General features: G+C 43.5%; 1 protein-coding gene across 6 annotated transcripts in view; it reads left to right on the top strand.

Annotated features, from left to right (window-relative positions):
- Window positions 1-21,826, top strand: part of mctp1a (multiple C2 domains, transmembrane 1a) — a 494,888-nt gene that overhangs the window by 411,835 nt on the left and 61,227 nt on the right. For 3 of the 6 annotated variants that reach the window (XM_062050984.1, XM_062050986.1, XM_062050983.1), the window contains one exon: window positions 16,052-16,141. The exons of the other annotated variants lie outside the window; for them this stretch is intronic. In XM_062050984.1, coding sequence (XP_061906968.1) covers window positions 16,052-16,141 — 90 coding nt within the window. The remainder of the gene's footprint in view (window positions 1-16,051; window positions 16,142-21,826) is intronic. 6 annotated transcript variants of the gene reach the window in all.

Genomic DNA, 21,826 nt, shown 5'->3' with positions numbered 1-21,826 from the left:
TTCTCAGCAGGAAACCGATGGGTTTGTACAGTCCAGGTAGAGATCGAGACTCTGTCCCAGGTGGAGGAGTTGTTCACGAGTGAGGGAAAGATGGAGAAGGAAATCAGACGGAGAATCGGAGCAGCTGGGGCAGTATTGCAGTCTTTTTGCCGCACTGTTGTGACAAAACGAGAGCTGAGCCAGAAGGCAAAGCTCTCAGTCTACCGAGCTATCTACATTCCTACTCTCACCTATGGTCATCAAGTGTGGGTCATGACCGAAAGAATAAGATCGCAGATACAAGCGGCCAAAATGAGTTTCCTCAGAAGGGTGGCTGGCATCTCCCTTAGAGGTAGGGTGAGAAGTTCAGTCACCCGAGAGAGACTCGAAGTAGAGCCTCTGCTCCTTCGCTTGAAAAGGAGCCAGCTTAGGTGGTTTGGGCATCTCGTGCGGATGCCTCACGAGCGCCTCCCTAGGGAGGTCCTCGTTGCACGTCCCACTGGGAGGAGACCCCGCGGCAGTCCAAGGACCAGATTGGGGGGGAATTACATCTCCTCTCTGGCCTGGGAACGCTTCGGGATTCCCCAGGAGGAAGTTGCTAATGTTGCTCTGGAGATGAGTAGTGAGCCACTCCCAAATTGTTTGCTTATGACTTAAGTTTTCAATCAATATCTCCAAAGTCAATTATTCCTTCGAGTCAACTGTTTTTGCACAACTTCATTGGCCTTTTCATTGTGGTCGAGCAGCCTCTGTGTGACGTGTTGGATGGCATTAACATGTGATACGTTGCCGTGACGATTTTAGGCCTGTGTCACCTGCAGGTTGAGTTTGTGTTGATGTGCACAAAAAGTGTGTGTGTGAGAAACAGTTGTCTGCCAGACGGAGGGGGGTAAAGCGAGCGAAGGAGATTACCCTCACACGGTCGACTGGTCACTGAAGCGCGTGTGCTCCGCTCAGCTCGGCTCCATTCGCCTCAGGAGGACTTGACACAGATAAGATACACACTGCAATCATGTCCTGCTCACGGGCTTACTAGTCACTGCTCCCCCTGTGCCATGTCTGTCTAGCCATATCTCTCTCTCTCTCTCACACACACACACACACACACACACACACACACACACACACACACACACACACACACACACACACACACACACACACACACACACACACACACACACACACACACACACACACACACACACAGACTTGTATTTGTTACCTTCTACCTTGAGACCTGCAAAAAATGCCTACCTCTTTAGGACCACCCTTTCTAGATATATAAAGATTTCTATTTACAACATTATTAATATATACATACTATGCAAATATAAAAAAGCTTGTTGTGAAAAATGAGTTGGAATTTCACAGGAAAAACATATAATTTTGGCAGTATTATAAAAAAAGTCCTCATTTTACTCAACACAAGTCAACATTTTACTAGAAAAACTGAACATTTGTGCAATATTATGATAAAAGTTGGAATTTTACTCAATAACAGTCGCAAATTTACAAGAAAAACGTAACATTTTGGTGATTTTACGAAAAGAGTCGTAATTTTACTCTACAAAAGTCACAATTTCATAAGAAAACTTAAAAATGTTGGCAATATTATAATAATAATCGGAATTTACCTTAGCAAAATTATGACTAAAGTCATCATTTTACTCAAAAAAGGTCACTATTTTACAAGAACAACAAAAAAAATGGCAATATTGTGATAAAAGTAATAATTTTACATGACAAATGTCGCCATTTTGCATCAAAAAGTAATCATTTTACATAACATTTTTTGATAATTTTACGAGAACATATTAAAATATTACAGAAACAAAAAGAATATGAGAAATTGTTCCCAATTTTATAAGAAAAAAGTCGACACATTGTGAGGAAAAAGACTGCTTTTAGTTCATTAATTTATTTTTTAATTTGTTGTTTGTAATTGGTTTTTAATCTTCATTATTAACTCAAGTTATTACAGTATGTCTCTATAAACATATTTATTTTATTTTTCTAAAATAAATTTTGGCCAAAGGGAGCGCATTTCAATTTCTTACACACACTTGTTATTACATATGTTGACCGGAGGGGGAGCACTTTTAAAACCGACACACAGTCAATTTGAAAAATCCCTCCTTTTTGGGACCACTCTCATTTTGATAGATTTCACCACCAAGGGTGAAAATGAGACATTCTCTATTAGATGCAATAGTTTTCCGTATGGGGATCATGATTTATGTCCTAACTTGTTTACCGGTTCTCATATGGAAAGTACTTTTCCTTGTTGATGTCTCGAGAAGGGTAGAAATATAAGAACACACACACACACCCACACTGCAAGTAACTCACACAATTCTCCTTCCCTCCCCCCTTATGTCCAGGACTGGAGAAAATAAAACGTGTATTATTTATGAATATTGATCACTGTAATCCACATTTCTACATTCAATTATTTTCTACTGCTTACCCTGTTGCGGGTTACAGGTGAGCTGAAGCATATTACGACATAAACATACAATACTGCAGTAAATATACTTGTGACTAGGTATGTATACCTAGTACCGGTACTTTTTGGTACCGTGGACCGTGAAGATTCTGGACTATTTTTTGTTCCAGCTAACCGACGTAATGTTTAGTTCAGTTGCCGATACTACACATTAAAATCAGCTTTGGATAATGACAAATAAGGTAGCAACACCACACAAAAGTTTGTAACAAACAATATTCCTCCTCAAAAGGTCCTCAAACGCTATGTCAGTTTGAAGTGAACGCACTTTACTCACGACAAGTCACGTCCGTGTTTAAACAAACATCCTCCCAGCGATCCAATAATCCACAGGCCAACATTAATCCATTTAAAAAGGTGAAACATCGAGGGAATATAATAATCCATAAAGTTGCTTTGCAGCAAGATAGAATCCACTGTGACTGACATATCTCTGGCTGCTGTCTGACGTCACTCCATTGTGCTGCATTTACGTGTCATCAAAAAACATTGTGCTTAAATGTTTCATTTATTTCTGTCTCTTGACTACAAACTGGACGATTGAGCATTACACTTGTTCACCGAGTCTTTGTATTTATGTAGTTAGGACCACCCTTCCATTTGTTTTATACATTTTGGCCAAAGGAAGCGCAATTCAATTTATTACTTGTTATTACATGTGTTGACCAGAGGAGGAGCACTTTTAAAACCGACACACAGTCAATTTGAAAAATCCCTCCTTTTTGGGACACCCTCATTTTGAAAGATTTCACTACCAGGGGTGCAAATGAGACATTCTCTATTAGATAAATCCATCCATCCATCCACGCAAACTCCTCTACCACGGTAAGGTGGCAGCTCAGAGAGGTGAGGGATCAGACAAAGAGCAGCTCGAAGAGTTCTATGGAAATACAAGAACCGAGACTCAGATTTCCCTCGCCCGGACGAGGGTCACCGGGGCCCCCCTCTGGAGCCAGGCCCGGAGTTGGGGCACGATGGCACAGCCCGAAGAGGCAACGTGGGTCCCCCCTCCAATGGACTCACCACCAATAGCAGGGGCCATAGAGGTCGGGTGCAATGTGAGCTGGGCAGCAGCCGAAGGCAGGGCACTTGGCGGTCTGATCCTCGGCTACAGAAGCTAGCTCTTGGGACGTGGAACGTCACCTCGCTGGGGGGGAAGGAGCCTGAGCTAGTGCGCGAGGTGGAGAAGTTCCGGCTAGATATAGTCGGACTGACTTCGAAGCACAGCAAGGGCTCTGGAACCAGTTCTCTCGAGAGGGGCTGGACTCTCTTCCACTCTGGCGTTGCCAGCAGTGAGAGGCGACGGGCTGGGGTGGCAATTCTTGTTGCCCCCCGGCTCAGAGCCTGCACGTTGGAGTTCAACCCGGTGGACAAGAGGGTAGCTTCCCTCCGCCTTCGGGTGGGGGGACGGGTCTTGACTGTTGTTTGCGCTTACGCGCCAATTAGCAGCTCAGAGTACCCACCCGTTTTGGATTCACTCGAGGGAGTACTTGAGAGTGCTCCCCGGGGTGATTCCCTTGTTCTACTGGGGGACTTCAACGCTCATATTGGCAACGACAGTGAAACCTGGAGAGGCGTGATTGGGAAGAATGGCCGCCCGGATCTGAACCCGAGTGGTGTTTTGTTATTGGACTTTTGTGCTTGTCACGGATTGTCCATAAAGAACATCATGTTCAAGCAAAGGGTGTCCATATGTGCACTTGGCACCAGGACACCCTAGGCCGCAGTTCCATGATCGACTTTGTAGTTGTGTCATCGGATTTGCGGCCTCATGTTTTGGACACTCGGGTGAAGAGAGGGGCGGAGCTTTGTACCGATCACCACCTGGTGGTGAGTTGGCTGCGATGGTGGGGGAAGATGCTGGACAGACCTGGCAGGCCCAAACGCATTGTGAGGGTTTGCTGGGAACGTCTGGTAGAGTCTCCTGTCAGAGAGAGTTTCAAATCCCACCTCCGGAAGAACTTTGAACATGTCACAAGGGAGGTGCTGGACATTGAGTCCGAGTGGACCATGTCCCGCACCTCTATTGTCGAGGAGGCTGATTGGAGCTGTGGCCGCAAGGTAGTTGGTACCTGTCGTGGCGGTAATCCTAGAACCCGTTGGTGGACACGGGCAGTGAGGGATGCCGTCAAGCTGAAGAAGGAGTCCTATCGGGTTCTTTTGGCTCATAGGACTCCTGAGGCAGCGGACAGGTACCGACAGGCCAAGCGGTGTGCGGCTTCAGCGGTCGCGGAGGCAAAAACTCGGACATGGGAGGAGTTCGGGGAAGCCATGGAAATCGACTTCCGGACGACTTCGAAGCGATTCTGGACCACCATCCGCCGCCTCAGGAAGGGAAAGCAGTGTACTATCAACACTGTGTATGGTGAGGACGGTGTTCTGCTGACCTCGACTGCGGATGTTGTGAATCGGTGGAGAGAATACTTCGAAGACCTCCTCAATCCCACCAACACGTCTTCCTATGAGGAAGCAGTGCCTGGGAAATCTGTGGTGGGCTCTCCTATTTCTGGGGCTGAGGTTGCTGAGGTAGTTAAAAAGCTCCTCGGTGGCAAGGCCCCAGGGGGAGATGAGACCCGCCTGGAGTTCCTTAAGGCTCTGGATGCTGTGGGGGCTGTCTTGGTTGACAAGACTCTGCAGCGTTGCGTGGACATCAGGGTCTGGATTGGCAGACTGGGGTGGTGGTTCCTCTCTTTAAAAAGGGGAACCAGAGGGTGTGTTCTAACTATCGTGGGATCACACTCCTCAACCTTCTATTCAGAAGGTCTATTCAGGTGTACTGGAGAGGAGGCTACGCCGGATAGTCGAACCTCGGATTCAGGAGGAACAGTGTGGTTTTCGTCCTGGTCGGGGAACTGTGGACCAGCTCTATACTCTCGGCAGGGTCCTTGAGGGTGCATGGGAGTTTGCCCAACCATTCTCCATGTGCTTTGTGGACTTGGAGAAAGCATTCGACCAAATCCCTCGGGAAGTCCTGTGGGGAGTGCTCAGAGAGTATGGGGTATCGGACTGTCTGATTGTGGCGGTCCGCTCCCTGTACGATCAGTGTCAGAGCTTGGTCCGCATTGCCTGCAGTAAGTCAGACACGTTTCCAGTGAGGGGTGGACTCCGCCAAGGCTGCCCTTTGTCACCGATTCTGTTCATAACTTTTATGGACAGAATTTCTAGGCGCAGTCAAGGCGTTGAGGGGATCCGGTTTGGTGGCTGCAGGATTAGGTCTCTGCTTTTTGCAGATGATGTGGTCCTGATGGCTTCATCTGGCCAGGATCTTCAGCTCTCACTGGATCGGTTCGCAGCTGAGTGTGAAGCGACTGGGATGAGAATCAGCACCTCCAAGTCTGAGTCCATAGTTCTCGCTCGGAAAAGGGTGCAGTGCCATTTCCGGGTTGCGGAGGAGACCCTGCCCCAAGTGGAGGAGTTCAAGTACCTCGGAGTATTGTTCACGAGTGAGGGAAGAGTGGATCGTGAGATCGACAGGCGGATCGGTGCGGTGTCTTCAGTAATGCGGACGCTGTATCGATCCGTTGTGGTGAAGAAGGATCTGAGCCGGAAGGCAAAGCTCTCAATTAACCAGTCGATCTACGTTCCCATCCTCACCTATGGTCATGAGCTTTGGGTTATGACCGAAAGGACAAGATCACGTGTACAAGCGGCCGAAATGAGTTTCCTCCGCCGGGTGGCGGGGCTCTCCCTTAGAGATAGGGTGAGAAGCTCTGTCATCCGGGAAGAGCTCAAAGTAAAGCCGCTGCTCCTCCACATCGAGAGGAGCCAGATGAGGTGGTTCGGGCATCTGGTCAGGATGCCACCCGAACGCCTCCCTAGGGAGGTGTTTAGGGCACGTCCGACCGGTAGCAGACCACGGGGAAGACCCAGGACACGTTGGGAAGACTATGTCTCCTGGCTGGCCTGGGAACGCCTCGGGATCCCCCGGGAAGAGCTGGACGAAGTGGCTGGGGGGAGGGAAGTCTGGGCTTCCCTGCTTAGGCTGCTTCCCCCGCGACCCGACCTCGGATAAGCGGAAGAAGATGGATGGATGGATGGCATCCATCCATCCATTTTCTACCGCTTGTCCCTGGAGCCTAACTCAGCTGCATCCGGGCAGCAGGCGGGGTACACCCTGGACAATTAGATAAATGGTAAATGGGTTATACTTGTATAGTGCTTTTTTACCTTCAAGGTACTCAAAGCGCTTCGACACTATGTCCACATTCACCCATTCACACACACATTCACACACTGATGGCGGGAGCTGCCATGCAAGGCCCTAACCACGACCCATCAGGATCAAGGGTGAAGTGTCTTGCTCAAGGACACAACGAACGTGACGAGGTTGGTAGAAGGTGGGGATCGAACCAGGAACCCTCAGGTTTCTGGCACGGCCACTCTGCCAACTGCATCACACCGTCCCCCGTTATTAGATGCAATGGTTTTCCGTATTGGGACCATGATTTCGGTCCTAATATGGAAGGTACTTTTCCTTGTTGATGTCGCAAGAAGGGTAGAGATACAAGAACACACACACACGGACGGCGTGGCGAAGTTGGTAGAGTGGCTGTGCCAGCAATCGGAGTGTTGCTGGTTACTGGGGTTCAATTCCTACCTTCTACCTTCCTAGTCACGTCCGTTGTGTCCTTGGGCAAGACACTTCACCCTTTGCCTCTGATGGCTGCTGGTTAGCGCCTTGCATGGCAGCTCCCGCCATCAGTGTGTGAATGTGTGTGTGAATGGGTAAATGTGGAAATACTGTCAAAGCGCTTTGAGTACCTTGAAGGTAGAAAAGCGCTATACAAGTATAACCCATTTATCATTTATCATTTATCACACACACACACACAATGGTAGCTGTGAACCCTCAGTCTGACTTCTGGTCCGTCACTCAAATACGTCCGTGTTCTACATAAACACAAATAACAATTCCGATTGTTACCAAATGCACATCCACATAACATGCTCATTGATTGTATTGATTTATATGATATATTTGATATAGCATGTAAAAGGTATTTGTTCTGCACATACTGTACATGCCATATATAAATATTATTTCCAGCTGAGTGTCATTGTAATGAATAGAAACACAGTGATGATCTGTGTGGTCTTTACAAGAAGATGACATAACTGCATTGCACTGCTCACATAGTTCATCAATCAATCAATCAATCAATGTTTATTTATATAGCCCTAAATCACAAGTGTCTCAAAGGGCTGCACAAGCCACAACGACATCTGCGGTACAAAGCCCACATAAGGGCAAGCAAAACTCACCCCAGTGGGACGTCGGTGTGAATGACTATGGGAAACCTTGGAGAGGACCACATATGTGAGTAACCCCCCCCTTCAAACCGAAAGCAATGGATGTCGAGTGGGTCTGACATAATATTGTGAAAGTCCAGTCCATAGTGGATCTAACATATTAGTGAAAGTCCAGTCCATAGTGGATCTAACACAATAGTGAGAGTCCAGTCCATAGTGGGGCCAGCAGGAAACCATTCCGAGCGGAGACGGGTCAGCAGCGCAGAGATGTCCCCAAACGATGCACAGGCGAGCGGTCCACCCCGGGTCCCGACTCTGGACAGCCAGCACTTCATCCATGGCCACCGGACCTGTGTCACCTCCCCTCCCCCTCCCCCCCTCCACAAGCGAGAGGGGGGCAGAAGAGAAAAGAAAAGAAACGGCAGATCAATTGGTCTAAAATGGGGGTCTATTTAAAGGCTAGATTATACAAATTAGTTTTAAGATGGGACTTAAAGGCCTACTGAAACCCACTACTACCGACCACGCAGTCTGATAGTTTATATATCAATGATGAAATCTTAACATTGCAACACATGCCAATACGGCCGGGTTAACTTATAAAGTGCAATTTTAAATTTCCCGCCACACTTCCGGTTGAAAACATCTATGTATGATGACGTATGCGCGTGATGTCAATGGTTGATACGGAAGTATTCGGACCCATTGAATCCAATACAAAACGCTCTGTTTTCATCCCAAAATTCCACAGTATTCTGGACATCTGTGTTGGTGAATCTTTTGCAATTTGTTTAATGAACAATGGAGACTGCAAAGAAGAAAGCTGTAGGTGCGATCGGTGTATTAGCGGCGGACTACAGCAACACAACCAGGAGGACTTTGAGATGGATAGCAAACGCGCTACCATGAGTACAGCTTTGGCTTCCAAACATTTGATCGCTTGCCCGTACGTGTGTGTGGCTATGTGCATGTCACGTACGTAACTTTGGGGAAATATACGTTTCTTGCCGACTCTGGTGTCGTCGAAAGCTACAACGCCCGCCGCCGCCGCCACCGCCGCCGTCCCGTAGCTAAGTTAGCTTCAATGGCGTCGTTAGCATTGTTAAGCTTCGCTGTTGGTCCACCGGCCCCGCCTCCCCACAGTCGTTTACTCTGTAAACCAAAATCATGACCGCTTTCTTCATCTAAGACGTGGAACACAAATGTAGGAACACACATTAAGGTGAGTTCATGTAAAGTTTTACTGCACATAACCATTACCAACTGTTTCAAAACCACACAAGTCATTGTTTTTGTCAACATATAGCTAGATGCTGTTTTTTACTGTAGGTAGAGAGCATTAATAACATTATAGAGGTGGGCCAAAGAAAAGGCAAACTAAATAAATACATAGAGTGGGGTGCGGGGTCCCCTAAAGGTAGTTGTAGGGTGTCCCCAGCTAAATGACAGATATTTAATAGTAATATTTGTACACTTACATGAACATTGATAGAAATGTTGTTAAATGTAGCTTTGATGTAGCTAGCTACTTCTGCTGTGTAGCTTGCTACAATTCTCCGGGGATGACTTCCCCTGTAGCTTAGCTACATTTAACCGAGGGTAACTTGTAGCTTAGCTTACTACATTTTCCGAGTAGCTTGCCCATCACTGCTTGCAAATGATAATATGATTGACAACTGGACAGCAGTTATCATAATCAGCTCATTTTTAACACAAAAAGTACTCACTAAAGGACCGAGAATTGTTAATGTTGGCGAGAATTGGTACTGTTATTGGTTCAAATGTGAACAGTACCCAGCCCTACTCGCACATGCTTTTATCACTCCGAAGAAAAACCGTGTAGCGTAAAGCGGAGTTATCGCCACGCTGGAGCAGCAGCAACTTCCCAGGACCCGACACGCCTCTCTCAGTCAGGATGGCTCAGATGGCGACATGGCATCATGCAATTGCCCTAAAGAGCGCGCTGGGACTTAAATCAACCTTTTGTAAGGCAAAGGTGTGACTGAAATGTTCTGGGGAGCCCATTGAGCTCACCGTGCGGCAGGGTTGTCCTCGGGTACCACAGGGGTGAGGGGGGGTGGGCATAATGGGAGATGGAGGGGGGGAAAAGAAGCTTGAAAGTCTTTTCTTCTTTCTGCCTGTGAAGGATGAAAAGCGTTGCGTTGTAAAAGATGCTATTGACTTTTCCGCTTCATTTTACTCCCATTCCATCTTTTTTTTTGAACGTTCTGCAGAGACACTGCTTGGTTAGAGTTGCATTTTAATCATCTCCGGCTAATAGAGGAGTGGAAGTGACAAGGAGCATTGTGACAACGACACAGCATTGTTTGTTTGTCTCCCCTTTGTCACACATGCATATGAGGTGGATCATCTCCCCATCTCCCTGCAGACACATTCTTCTCATCTTTACACCATCTCAATCTATTCCCTCCGCCTTTTTTCTTATCGTGGGGGTAAAACATCCTTTTTCCACATTTTGTTCATTCAGTCGACCACATTCATGGCTGCCATTATCACTGCTCGGTCCTCCAGGACTGGGATTGTCGTGGTCTCAAATGCATGAATTTGTGGCAGCTTTTTTCAGAAAGTTGCACCAAAAGACATATTGAGGCTTTTGTTTGCATTTTTACCATGACTAGTGACGTGCGCTTTGATACATGACTAGTGACGTGCACTTCGATACATACATGTACATACTGCCGATACCAGCTCTAAATGCTATAATATCGATTATTAAAACAAAATATCGATACTTTTGATACTTCGGGGGTGTCAAACTTCTTCCACCACCGGCTGCATACTGAACAGTAAAAGTATTTGGGAGCCATATTTAAATTTTTTCATGAAAAAATGCTAAAAGAGATATTGTCAGCTTTGTGATTTCTACTATTGATGACTAAGTCTTTAACTGTATTAATTATTTGTTAGAACATAACAGCTTCTTCTTATTATATATCGATTTTGTATCTCTTTTTTTCTTACATTTTTATTGATTTTCCCCATGTAAGAATATAATAAAATAATATGATTGTATAACTGATTGTGTCAACAATGCTGCCTGTATGACAATATTTAAGTTCAGTTACATATTTTCTGGTGTTTATTATGGTTGTTGTACATTTTAAAATTAATCCATAAATTGGTATTTTATTTTTAATTAACTAATTAATTAATAACTAATCAATTATTGTTTGTATTTTAAGTATTTTTATTTTTATTTTGAGAGTTTCTTATAGATCAGGGGTGTCTACATTTATTCTACTGAAAAGTAAAGTATGGGGGGTTATTTTGATATTTTTTTTATTTCAAAAGAAAATGCTAAAACAGATATTATACTGTATATATTTAATGGCAACACTTTGTGTTGTAGGTGACTAAGTATATTAATATCATTATTGGTTTAAAATGTCATCTTTTCCTCATTACATTCCAATGTATGCTTTTTTGTAAAAAAAAATTTAAGATATGTTATTTGAAAATACACAACTTTTTCAATTTTAGCAGACACCTATGTTATATTTGCACAACGTATCTATCGGATCTGTATCGCTGATACCAGTTTGACTTTTACTTGGTATCAAATTTGAAAGAACATCAGTGGTATCGCACTTCACTCACGATGACATTGAATCAGCATGTAGTTTAATGATTGTATCAATGTTTTAAGTGTTCCTTATAACCTTAACCTAAAAAAGGACATGATCTCAACACAAACTGTAATGTATTGTATTGATGTTTTACTCCTTTTTTTTATAGCTGGAAAGGGCACGGGATTTCGCAATGCATTGTGGGGACGCGGTAGCCATTTTTGTTGGCCAAAGCTTTTGTTTACATGACTGTACTGTAAGAGGGAGCAACAAACTGGATTCTAATGGATCGTAGGAAATACAAAATCAAGGGAGCGTACCGAGACCAACTTTTCTAAAGAATCGCTACCTCCAGAAAATGAGTAAAGTTGGTGGACTTGATCCCATGAACAAGAGATTTGAGTAAGCTGCCGCCATTGTTGGAGAGAAACTTGTCTATCTGGTCAACGGAGTCAGTTTTTATACCGAATTTCAGAATGCAAAGTCCGTTAAGGCTCATTGTCCTCCATTCAAACTGTGCGTAATCCAAATTTTAGGCTTATGTGTTTGAGATGAAGGGAGGGAGCCCAGCCTCATTTTATAGGCAGTTTTCACAGAAAAAAATCTAACTAAATATTACTTTTGAATACTTTGATCACTGCGCTACTTCTCCAAAAATAAAACTTCTTCATTTTTGTGCTAACCCATCACTAACAGTAAACACACAACATGCTTTTTACCAAAATACTGTACGTTGTCTGTCACCTTCAGCTAGCTTGGTTAACGCTAACATCCTACTAAATGCTACATGTGTAACTAAATAAAACTTAGCAGTGTGAAAATGCTGTGAACACACCAACATGTACCAGGTGATGGCAATAAAAGTCATGCTTGATCGTCTCTATCCAGGCCATTCGCCGTCTCTTTATTAGTTCACTAACCAGAGTTCCTTAGCTTTGGTTTCTTGTCAGAAATGACCAAAAATGACCAATTCTGTTCATAACTTTTATGGACAGAATTTCTAGGCGCAGTCAAGGCGTTGAGGGGATCTGGTTTGGTGGCTGCAGGATTAGGTCTCTGCTTTTTGCAGATGATGTGGTCCTGATGGCTTCATCTGGCCAGGATCTTCAGCTCTCGCTAGATCGGTTCGCAGCTGAGTGTGAAGCGACTGGGATGAGAATCAGCACGTCCAAGTCCGAATCCATGGTTCTCGCCCGGAAAAGGGTGGAGTGCCGTCTCCGGGTTGCGGAGGAGACCCTGCCCCAAGTGGAGGAGTTCAAGTACCTCGGAGTCTTGTTCACGAGTGAGGGAAGAGTGGATCGTGAGATCGACAGGCGGATCGGTGCGGCGTCTTCAGTAATGCGGACGCTGTATCGATCCGTTGTGGTGAAGAAGGATCTGAGCCGGAAGGCAAAGCTCTCAATTTACCGGTCGATCTAAATTCCCATCCTCACCTATGGTCATGAGCTTTGGGTTATGACCGAAAGGACAAGATCACGGGTACAAGCGGCCGAAATGAGTTTCCTCCGCCGGGTGGCGGGGCTCTCCCTTAGAGATAGGGTGAGAAGCTCTGCCATCCGGGGGGAGCTCAAAGTAAAGCCGCTGCTCCTCCACATCGAGAGGAGCCAGATGAGGTGGTTCGGGCATCTGGTCAGGATGCCACCCGAACGCCTCCCAAGGGAGGTGTTTAGGGCACGTCCGACCGGTAGGAGGCCACGGGGAAGACCCAGGACACGTTGGGAAGACTATGTCTCCCGGCTGGCCTGGGAACGCCTCGGGATCCCCCGGGAGGAGCTGGACGAAGTGGCTGGGGAGAGGGAAGTCTGGGCTTCCCTGCTTAAGCTGCTGCCCCCGCGACCCTACCTCGGATAAGCGGAAGAAGATAGATGGATATTGTTTTTTGTTTTTTCCCCCTGAAGCAATCGTGACAACAATTGTGGCAGTTAATGATGCTGCACGTTGGTGCCATTCTTTGAACTTGTTACAGAAAACACAAACAAAACCTAAACACAGTCTTGTAATTTGGCGATTCAGAGTCCAGCAAGACCCACAATGCATTGTATTTACTACGTCACACTTAAAAGTAAACACTAGATGGCGGTGAAAGGTAACTCCGCTCTTCAAAAGTGACAGCAAACACGCTTTCACCAATTACAGACCAATCTCTCTTTTGCCTCAGTTCTCAAAAATCTTAGAAAAACTATTTAACTCTCGACTTGAATCTTTTCTTGAGAAGCATCATATAATCATTGACGGTCAGTATGGCTTTAGGTCCAAACGAACAACTTCAATGGCGATAACTGAAGCTATTGAAGAAATTACTAATGCACTGGAGCATAAAAGATATGCAGTTGGTATTTTTATTGATCTAAAGAAAGCCTTTGATACCATTAATCATTCAAGTCTACTAGATAAAATGGGAAGATATGGAATTAGGGGGCTGGCTGGTGACTGGTTAAAAAGTTATTTAACAGGGAGGGTACAGTTTGTTAAAATGGGTACATTTTTATCTGATACTCTTGGCATTGCTTGTGGTGTCCCCCAAGGGTCCGTGTTGGGGCCAAAACTGTTTAATGTATATATTAATGATATGTTTAATACATCCAAAGTACTGAAATGTATATTATTTGCAGACAACACAAATATATTCTACAGTAGTGATGACTATAATGAGCTCATAAATACAGTAAACACAGAACTAAACATAGTAAAAAAAATGGATGGACACAAATAAATTATCTTTGAATATAAATAAAACTAAGATAGTGATGTTTGGAGATCGCAACATAACGTCTGAACAGAAAATAAGTATCGATGGTACCCAAATTGAAATCGTAAATGAGAATACATTTTTGGGAGTAATAATTGATAGTAGACTATCATGGAAACCTCATGTCAGACACATTAAAACAAAAATATCCAAAAGCCTCTCAATTCTAAACAAAGCAAAACTATACCTCAATGAAAATGCACTCCGTACTCTATACTGCACCTTGGTACTCCCATACCTTACATACTGTGTTGAAGTATGGGGGAATACTTACCAAAACACAATTCATTCTCTGATCATATTACAGAAAAGAGCAGTGCGGATCATTCACAACGTTGGTTATTTAGAAAATACTCATAATCTGTTTATGCAATTAAAGTTGCTTAAATTTGATGACTTTGTTAAATATAATACATTAATAATCTTATAAAAAGCATTTAACAAATTATTGCCGCCTAATCTACAACGGTTTTTTATAAGACGAGTGCAGGCTCATAACTTGAGAGGCTTTGGATATTTCTTATTGCCGAGAGCTCAAACCACTCGTAAACGTTTTTGTGTGTCTGTATGCGGAGTAAAACTATGGAACAAACTGGACTTACAACACAATCAATGCCAAACTATTAATCGATTTAAACTATTATACAAACATGGGGTCTGGTTCAAATATAGAGATGAGGGTCTTTTTTTTGACCTGCTGCTGTACTCTGTCTCAAAGTGTTAACATGTGCTCAATGTTTCCTTACCATTATTGCTATGTTGTCTATTACCATTGTTGGTATATTCATTATTCCTACATTGTTGATACAAATTATTGTTACAGTGTAATAATTATTGTTACTTGTGGTAATGCCACTATGATACAACATCTGTATTATAATCCTTAAACAAAGTAAGAGTGAAACTCATGTGAATAATCACTGAATGGAGAACTGGGGGTGGGATTAAATAAATGATCTTCTTCCCACTCCCTTTCAGGCAAAACTGCACAATCATGCACTATATTAATTTATATTATTAAGTGTTGTCAACTTGTACTTCTTTATGTCATTGCCTGAAAAAAAAAAAAAAAAAGAAAAACATATCTAAAAAAATCACACGCTCATTGTCAAATTAATGTACTTTTAATTCATTTAAACTAATAATGGTAATAATTATGCAAAGAAACACCACCAAAGGCGCCCTTTTGTCCGCGGTCTACTCTGTCCTACACAAGTTGCAGACATTCTCCGTGTATGTTTTACTCTTGAAAAAAGTTTGTCCATATTTAACATGAATTTATGTTCACACATTTACACCTTAATAGAGTTTGTGAACTGTTCAAAGTGATCTGTAGATGTCATTTTTGTTAGACAAGGAGAGACAATGAGAGATTATCATCAGACTTCAACATCTCTAACATGTCAACTCTGTCAGTCAGCATTACAAATCTAATCTTAATTGTTCAACTCCAGATAAATAAAGGTTGAACAAATATATAAATACATGTAAACTAGGAAGTAAGGTGTGTAACTAAATGTTTATACTGTACATCTATACTACATTACCCAGAAGGGTTTGCCCTGGAGACAGGAAGCGGAAGGACAATTGTTTGAGTATTAAAGAGTTAATAAACTGTTGCTGTCCCTTCTTCGTCTACACAAGAAGCAAACGTGCTCGCGTTTGAGCGCCGCTCAGACAATATTGATGACCAAAATGACGCCGATGCGCCCAAACATTCGGGGAAGTTGCCGTCATTGGACAAAGTTGCCAGGCCGTGCATAATTGGCCAGGATTGGTTGTTTTGGAATGAATTGGCACGATGGCAACTTTGTGAATCCCTGCAGGGACCGACTACAGTGTGACGTTTGTGGTTGAAAGTCAGTTGCTTGAGGTTTTATTTTGCTTAGCAAGCAAGCAGCTATTAAAACAACTATGGACTGAACAATTTTTATTTTTTTGAAAGTCAATCAAATCTGACTGTAATTTATCCACAAGGACCCTAAAGAGGAGGAGAGCCGTGATAAAAACCATGTCCTCGATGATATGTTGGCTTCCTGGCACTTTGAGTGGATACGGGCGCTGGTGGTAAGTGGGCATGCGTGTGGTTCCGCTAGCGACTCCTGGTGTGTGTGGCCCCTGTCCTCCTGGGTTCACCTCCTTTCCAGCCTGTCTTCTTGTCCTGTCGGGATCCACGTGCCCTGTCCCCTGTTCGCATCTCACTCCAGCACCCGCCAACTTGCACGTTCCGCACTCAACCCAGTCCCACCTTGGGGGCATCGCTCCTGCCTGCTCTTTAGGCTGATGGGGAGTGCGTTAATGGGCGCTTCCAGCATGGCAGCCTGCGCCTGTCTCGTTATGTTACGTCCCTGCAAGGTGACAGCTGGAGATTGAATCGTGCTGTGAGAACGTAGGCTCTGAGGTGTTTAAGGGTGACTTTGGAACCGTTGTGATTTGTGCCTCACTAACTGACGCACGTTTCTTCATGGTACTTTTTGGTCCAAAATAGACTTTTGTTTTCAGTTTATAGGCAGTATGGCAATTGTTATCGTATACGAATACCATGGCATCAAAGCAGTACAACACAAAGATTTCAATGGAATACAAGGCGTGCGCTGCATCCTGACATAAACAATGAAGAGCTTCGGATCCTAATTCTGATGTAATCCACAGCATATGTTTAAAAATAAAAATGTGGTCTCCATATTTGACGCTCATTGTCCCGGGTGTCTTTGTCGAGGTCTACACTATTGTGGATCAGTAGGATCACCCCTACTAAAGCCAGGGGTGTCAAACTCATTTTAGCTCAGGGGGTGGCCCGTACTGGTAAAACCATGGCATAATAACTTAAAAATAAAGACCAACTTCAGATTGTTTTCTTTGTCCAAAAATAGAACCAGCACATTCTGAAAATGTACACATTACAAATAATCCTTTTGGCAAAACACTTCAATTTAGTGGAAAATTCTGAGGGAATTCCGTTTCAAAAATGCCATGTAGAACACAATAAACGTAGACTTTGTCTCAGCATTTTCTACAAAGCTAATCAACTTTAAACACTTTCTGTTCAGCATTCTCATGTTGGCAGTAAACCGTTAAAAACGTTTGGAAAAGCAACCTAGTGTTTCCTCAAAACGCTGCATTGGTGAAATCCGCAACTGCCACGACACATTAATTTATCATTATTCAAATATCCATCCATCCATCCATTTTCTACCGCTTGTCCCGTTCGGGGTCGCGGGGAGTGCTGGAGCCTATCTCAGCTGCATTTGGCCGGTAACCGTGATACACCCTGGACAAGTCGCCACCTTATCGCAGGGCCAACACAGATAGACAGACAACATTCACACTCACATTCAAATATAACATTCATAATATAAACAAAACTATGATCAAAATGACTCCATAGCCGAAATCAAGGTAACATAACTACAAACTTAACCAATGTAAACATGGTATATTTTAGCATAAAATAAATCAGAACAAACACAACAAAGGTAGAAACACAATTTTTTTACAATAGAGTTCAGGGTGCACATCCTGCATTCAACCAATTGCGAGCGCTGCATGGAACTCTAACTAAAAAGATGATGGTCATGTTGACTTAAGTCTTTATATCTTACCGTTTCGTTATTTTATCCGTTGAGCGGATAATTTAAAATGGAAGAAGGTACTGCATCAGTCTGATGCCATCTGCTGCCAGCCACAACAGGGGCAGCTGATTGCTTGCACCTGCATTGATTGGAGTAGCGGCAGCCAAATCAGAGGGCGCTTAACGTCATCTTTAAACACTGTCATGTGTGACATGGGTTACACTTGAATTGCGACATTTAGAACAGTGGTTTCTTTCATTAAAAACATTAAGCAAACTGGTCTTACGATTAAAGGGAAACTTCGGTTTTTTTCAACCTGGGCCCTGTTTTCATAATTTTTTCTGTATATGTGAGTGCTGGATAAAACCTTTTTTGAGGTCGCGCCAGTATTGAGCAGGGCAGGCAGCCTCCAGCCCAGCTAACGCTCGTACACAGGGCAACTGGCTCTCGTCAAAATTCGGCCTATAAACATGCATTTTTTTTCACACTGACAGGCTCAGATAGTTACAATGAGTGTCTGACAACATACTAGAAAGGAGAAATTAACGTATGTCTCTACCTTTAGCTGGAGATCGCTGTGTGTTGTGAGCTGTGTCCAAATCTCACCACGCTACAAATCTCGTTCCGAAATCTCGCGATAACTCGCGACAAAACACCGGTGGAAAAACAGTTACCTGACTGAGGTGAAGAGAGATGACTGAAGTGATTTTCTGTTGGATTACCGAAGACTGTTATTTTAGTTTTATAGTGGAGGCAGAAAATCACTTCAGTCATCTCTCTTCACCTCAGTCAGGTAACTGTTTTTCCACCGGTGTTTTGTCGCGAGTTATCGCGAGATTTCGGAACGAGATTTGTAGCGTGGTGAGATTTGGACACAGCTCACAACACACAGCGATCTCCAGCTAAAGGTAGAGACATACGTTAATTTCTCCTTTCTAGTATGTTGTCGGACACTCATTGTAACTATCTGAGCCTGTCAGTGTGAAAAAAATGCATGTTTATAGGCCGAATTTTGACGAGAGCCAGTTGCCCTGTGTACGAGCGTTAGCTGGGCTGGAGGCTGCCTGCCCTGCTCAATACTGGCGCGACCTCAAAAAAGGTTTTATCCAGCACTCACATATACAGAAAAAATTATGAAAACAGGGCCCAGGTTGAAAAAAACCGAAGTTTCCCTTTAAGCTCATAAGTTTGACACCCCTAACTGAGGGCGATGGAAACCCAAGGATAACAAACTTAATCAAACTGTAATGCTTGGCAAAAATCTGGCTTCTATAACGCAAAACATGCTAACTAATGTACCTACTTGATGATGGCAATACCGGTTATACTTTTCCATTGGCAAAACCAGTAGTACCAGGTACTATTTCTTGCATCTTTTCAGCCAGAGTTCCAGGTGGGCCGAGTCCGTACCATATGGTTCCGGTAAACCCCTGCTGGTCATTCATGGGCTCTGGCTCTGCTGTTTGGCTTTGATAACCTCACTCCGTACAGCAGGGGTGGGCAATTAATTTTTACCGGGGGCCGCATGAGCAACCCGAGCACTGCTGGAGGGCCACACCGACAATATTTCAATTAAATTTTGCTGAAATTATTTTTGATATACCGTAAGATAGATAATAATAATATTTTCATTCAACCTAACTTATACAAAAGCAGATGGCTTTTGAAGGTTTTATTTTTAACACTTTCTTACACAACACTTCCTGATGTATATTACAATACAAAAATTTCAATTTCTGTCACTTCATCCTGCATCCTCTTTGTTGTGAACGTAGCACGCCTGTAAGGTGATTGGCGAAGAAGGAAGAAGCGTTGCTGTTGCGGAAATGAGGAGTGAGGATTGGTTTTCCTTTTGGAAAAAACGAGATAAGTTGAGCTGTGTTAGTATAGGTTGCTCAATAAAAGTTTAAAAAGAGCGTCAGACTTGGTGTGCACTTCTTCTGGACGCTACAATTGATGTCACAAGTGGGATGAAATGCCTCCCAGTTCGCCTTGCAATCAAACCTGGGAGTCTTCATAGAGGGCGGAATTCCCCCCGTGGCAAGCAGCGTGGCTGCACCTGTAAACTCTCTCTCTCTCTCTCTCTCTCTCTCTCTCTCTCTCTCTCTCTCTCTCTCTCTCTCTCTCTCTCTCTCTCTCTCTCTCTCTCTCTGTCTCTCTCTCTCTCTTTGCGGCGAGCTCCTCACGTGGCACGTACCTCCCGGTGACGTAGCACACAAACAGTGCAGTATGCGCAAAGTTTTACTTCTGACACCAATTGTAGCGTCCAGAAGAAGTGCACACGAAGTCTGACGCTCTTTTTAAACTTTTATTGAGCATTAAGCTATACTAACACAGCTCAACATATCTCGTTCCTTCCACACGCACGTCTCCTCACTTCTCATTTACGCAACTCAAGAATCAATCGATCAATCAATCAATGTTTATTTATATAGCCCTAAATCACAAGTGTCTCAAAGGGCTAAGAAGACAACATCAACTTCAGCAGGTCGTTACACTATATTCTTTAAAGACAGCAACGTGTGTACCACAAATAAGCACACGGCTTTACCTTTACTTGGCAGTCCATGTCTTTTTTAAAACACGCCATTCGTCATCAACTTTTCTCTTTTTAGCGTCTCGGGGATAACCGGGCATCACTTGTCGCTGTGCGCCTTCCCTCACAGGACATACGCACATATAACACTTTTCAAAATAAAAGCAGCACAGTTGTATTGCACGCACGACAAATATGTTTTTTTTTTATTTATTTTGTATTTGTGATTGCCGCTGCGCGCACGAGCATACGTCCGCACGGAAGTAATACAAATAACGCTTTTCAAAATAAAAGCAGCACCGTTGTATTGCACACTCGAAATAGATACTTTTTTAAATGTATTTTGTAATTTATAATTGGCCTCACGCGGGCCGGACAGGGACGTTCAAAGGGCCAGATGCGGCCCGCGGGCCGCAGAATGCCCAGGTCTGCCTTACAGGATAATCCTCCATGGTGCAGATACGTTTTGAACTTCTAAACTTTCAGCCCTCATTTTGCATAACTCTAAAATATATATTTTTTAAATTCACATTTATTTATGTATCAAACTTTAATTTAATTCAATGCATGTTTTGTACTAAAATGAATTCATGGGAGAAAACAATGTTAAGTAATTATTTTAACATAATAAAAAGGTAGATTCTGACACATACTGTATCTAAGCAGGTCGCTCACTTGGTGACTTTCCAACTGGCGACTTTTTCATCAAATAAAAGGGGGTGTATATTGCAGCCCGGAAGAGTTAGGGCTGCATGGGATTCTGGGTATTTGTTCTGTTGTGTTTATGTTGTGTTACGGTGGGGATGTTCTCCCGAAATGTGTTTGTCATTGTTGTTTGGTGTGGATTCACAGTGTGGTGCATATTTCTAACAGTGTTAAAGTTGTTTATACGGGCACCCTCAGTGTAACCTGTATCGCTGTTGATCAAGTATGGCTTGCATTCACATGTGTGTGCGTACAGAAGCTGCACATTAATTGTGACTGGGCCGGCACGTTGTTAGAATGGATGAAAAGCGGACGTGACGACAGCTTGTAGAGGACGTTAAAGGCAGTGCCTTTAAGGCAGGCCCCCAAGACTGTGGTCCGGGTGGACTACGAGATATAATGACTGATGAACACCTTCGTTCGATAATAAAGGTTGCCTCAGCTCAAAGCCTGAGCCCCGACATTAATGAACTAGCATCCAAGAAAAGATGGCAGGTATCTGGCTTGGGCACATCAGATTAGATCAGTGTGTTGCAAACTGAGCAGTTTAAAGTCCTGAATGGTTAGTTTATTCATTGTTATTTTATTTTCAAATTTATTAGCCTGTGGAACAAGTTAATGTTGATATTTACCTCAAAAGGCTGCAAATAGAAAATAGGCATTCAATTTTTATTTAAATTGTATTTGATATGCCATTGTTATGTTTTAATTATTATTATTATTATTTGAAACTCGATTTTGCATGTCACTATAAAGTTATATAAGCCTTGCTTGTTCAATATTCAATGCAAAACTTGTTTGGGTCCCTATTAAAAGGTTAATTTGTTCAACCTTGGCCCGCGGCTTTGTTCAGTTTTAAATTTTGGCACACTCTGTATTTGAGTTTGACACCCCTGCTTTAGGCTATGTCAGCGGTCCCCCCTTTCTTAAACTTACGTT

This window comes from Entelurus aequoreus, linkage group LG06, assembly GCF_033978785.1.
Source record: "Entelurus aequoreus isolate RoL-2023_Sb linkage group LG06, RoL_Eaeq_v1.1, whole genome shotgun sequence".
In the NCBI taxonomy this organism is placed as follows: Eukaryota; Metazoa; Chordata; class Actinopteri; order Syngnathiformes; family Syngnathidae; genus Entelurus; species Entelurus aequoreus.
Note: the sequence above shows the minus strand (reverse complement) of the source record. Positions and strands in the feature narration are given on the sequence as shown.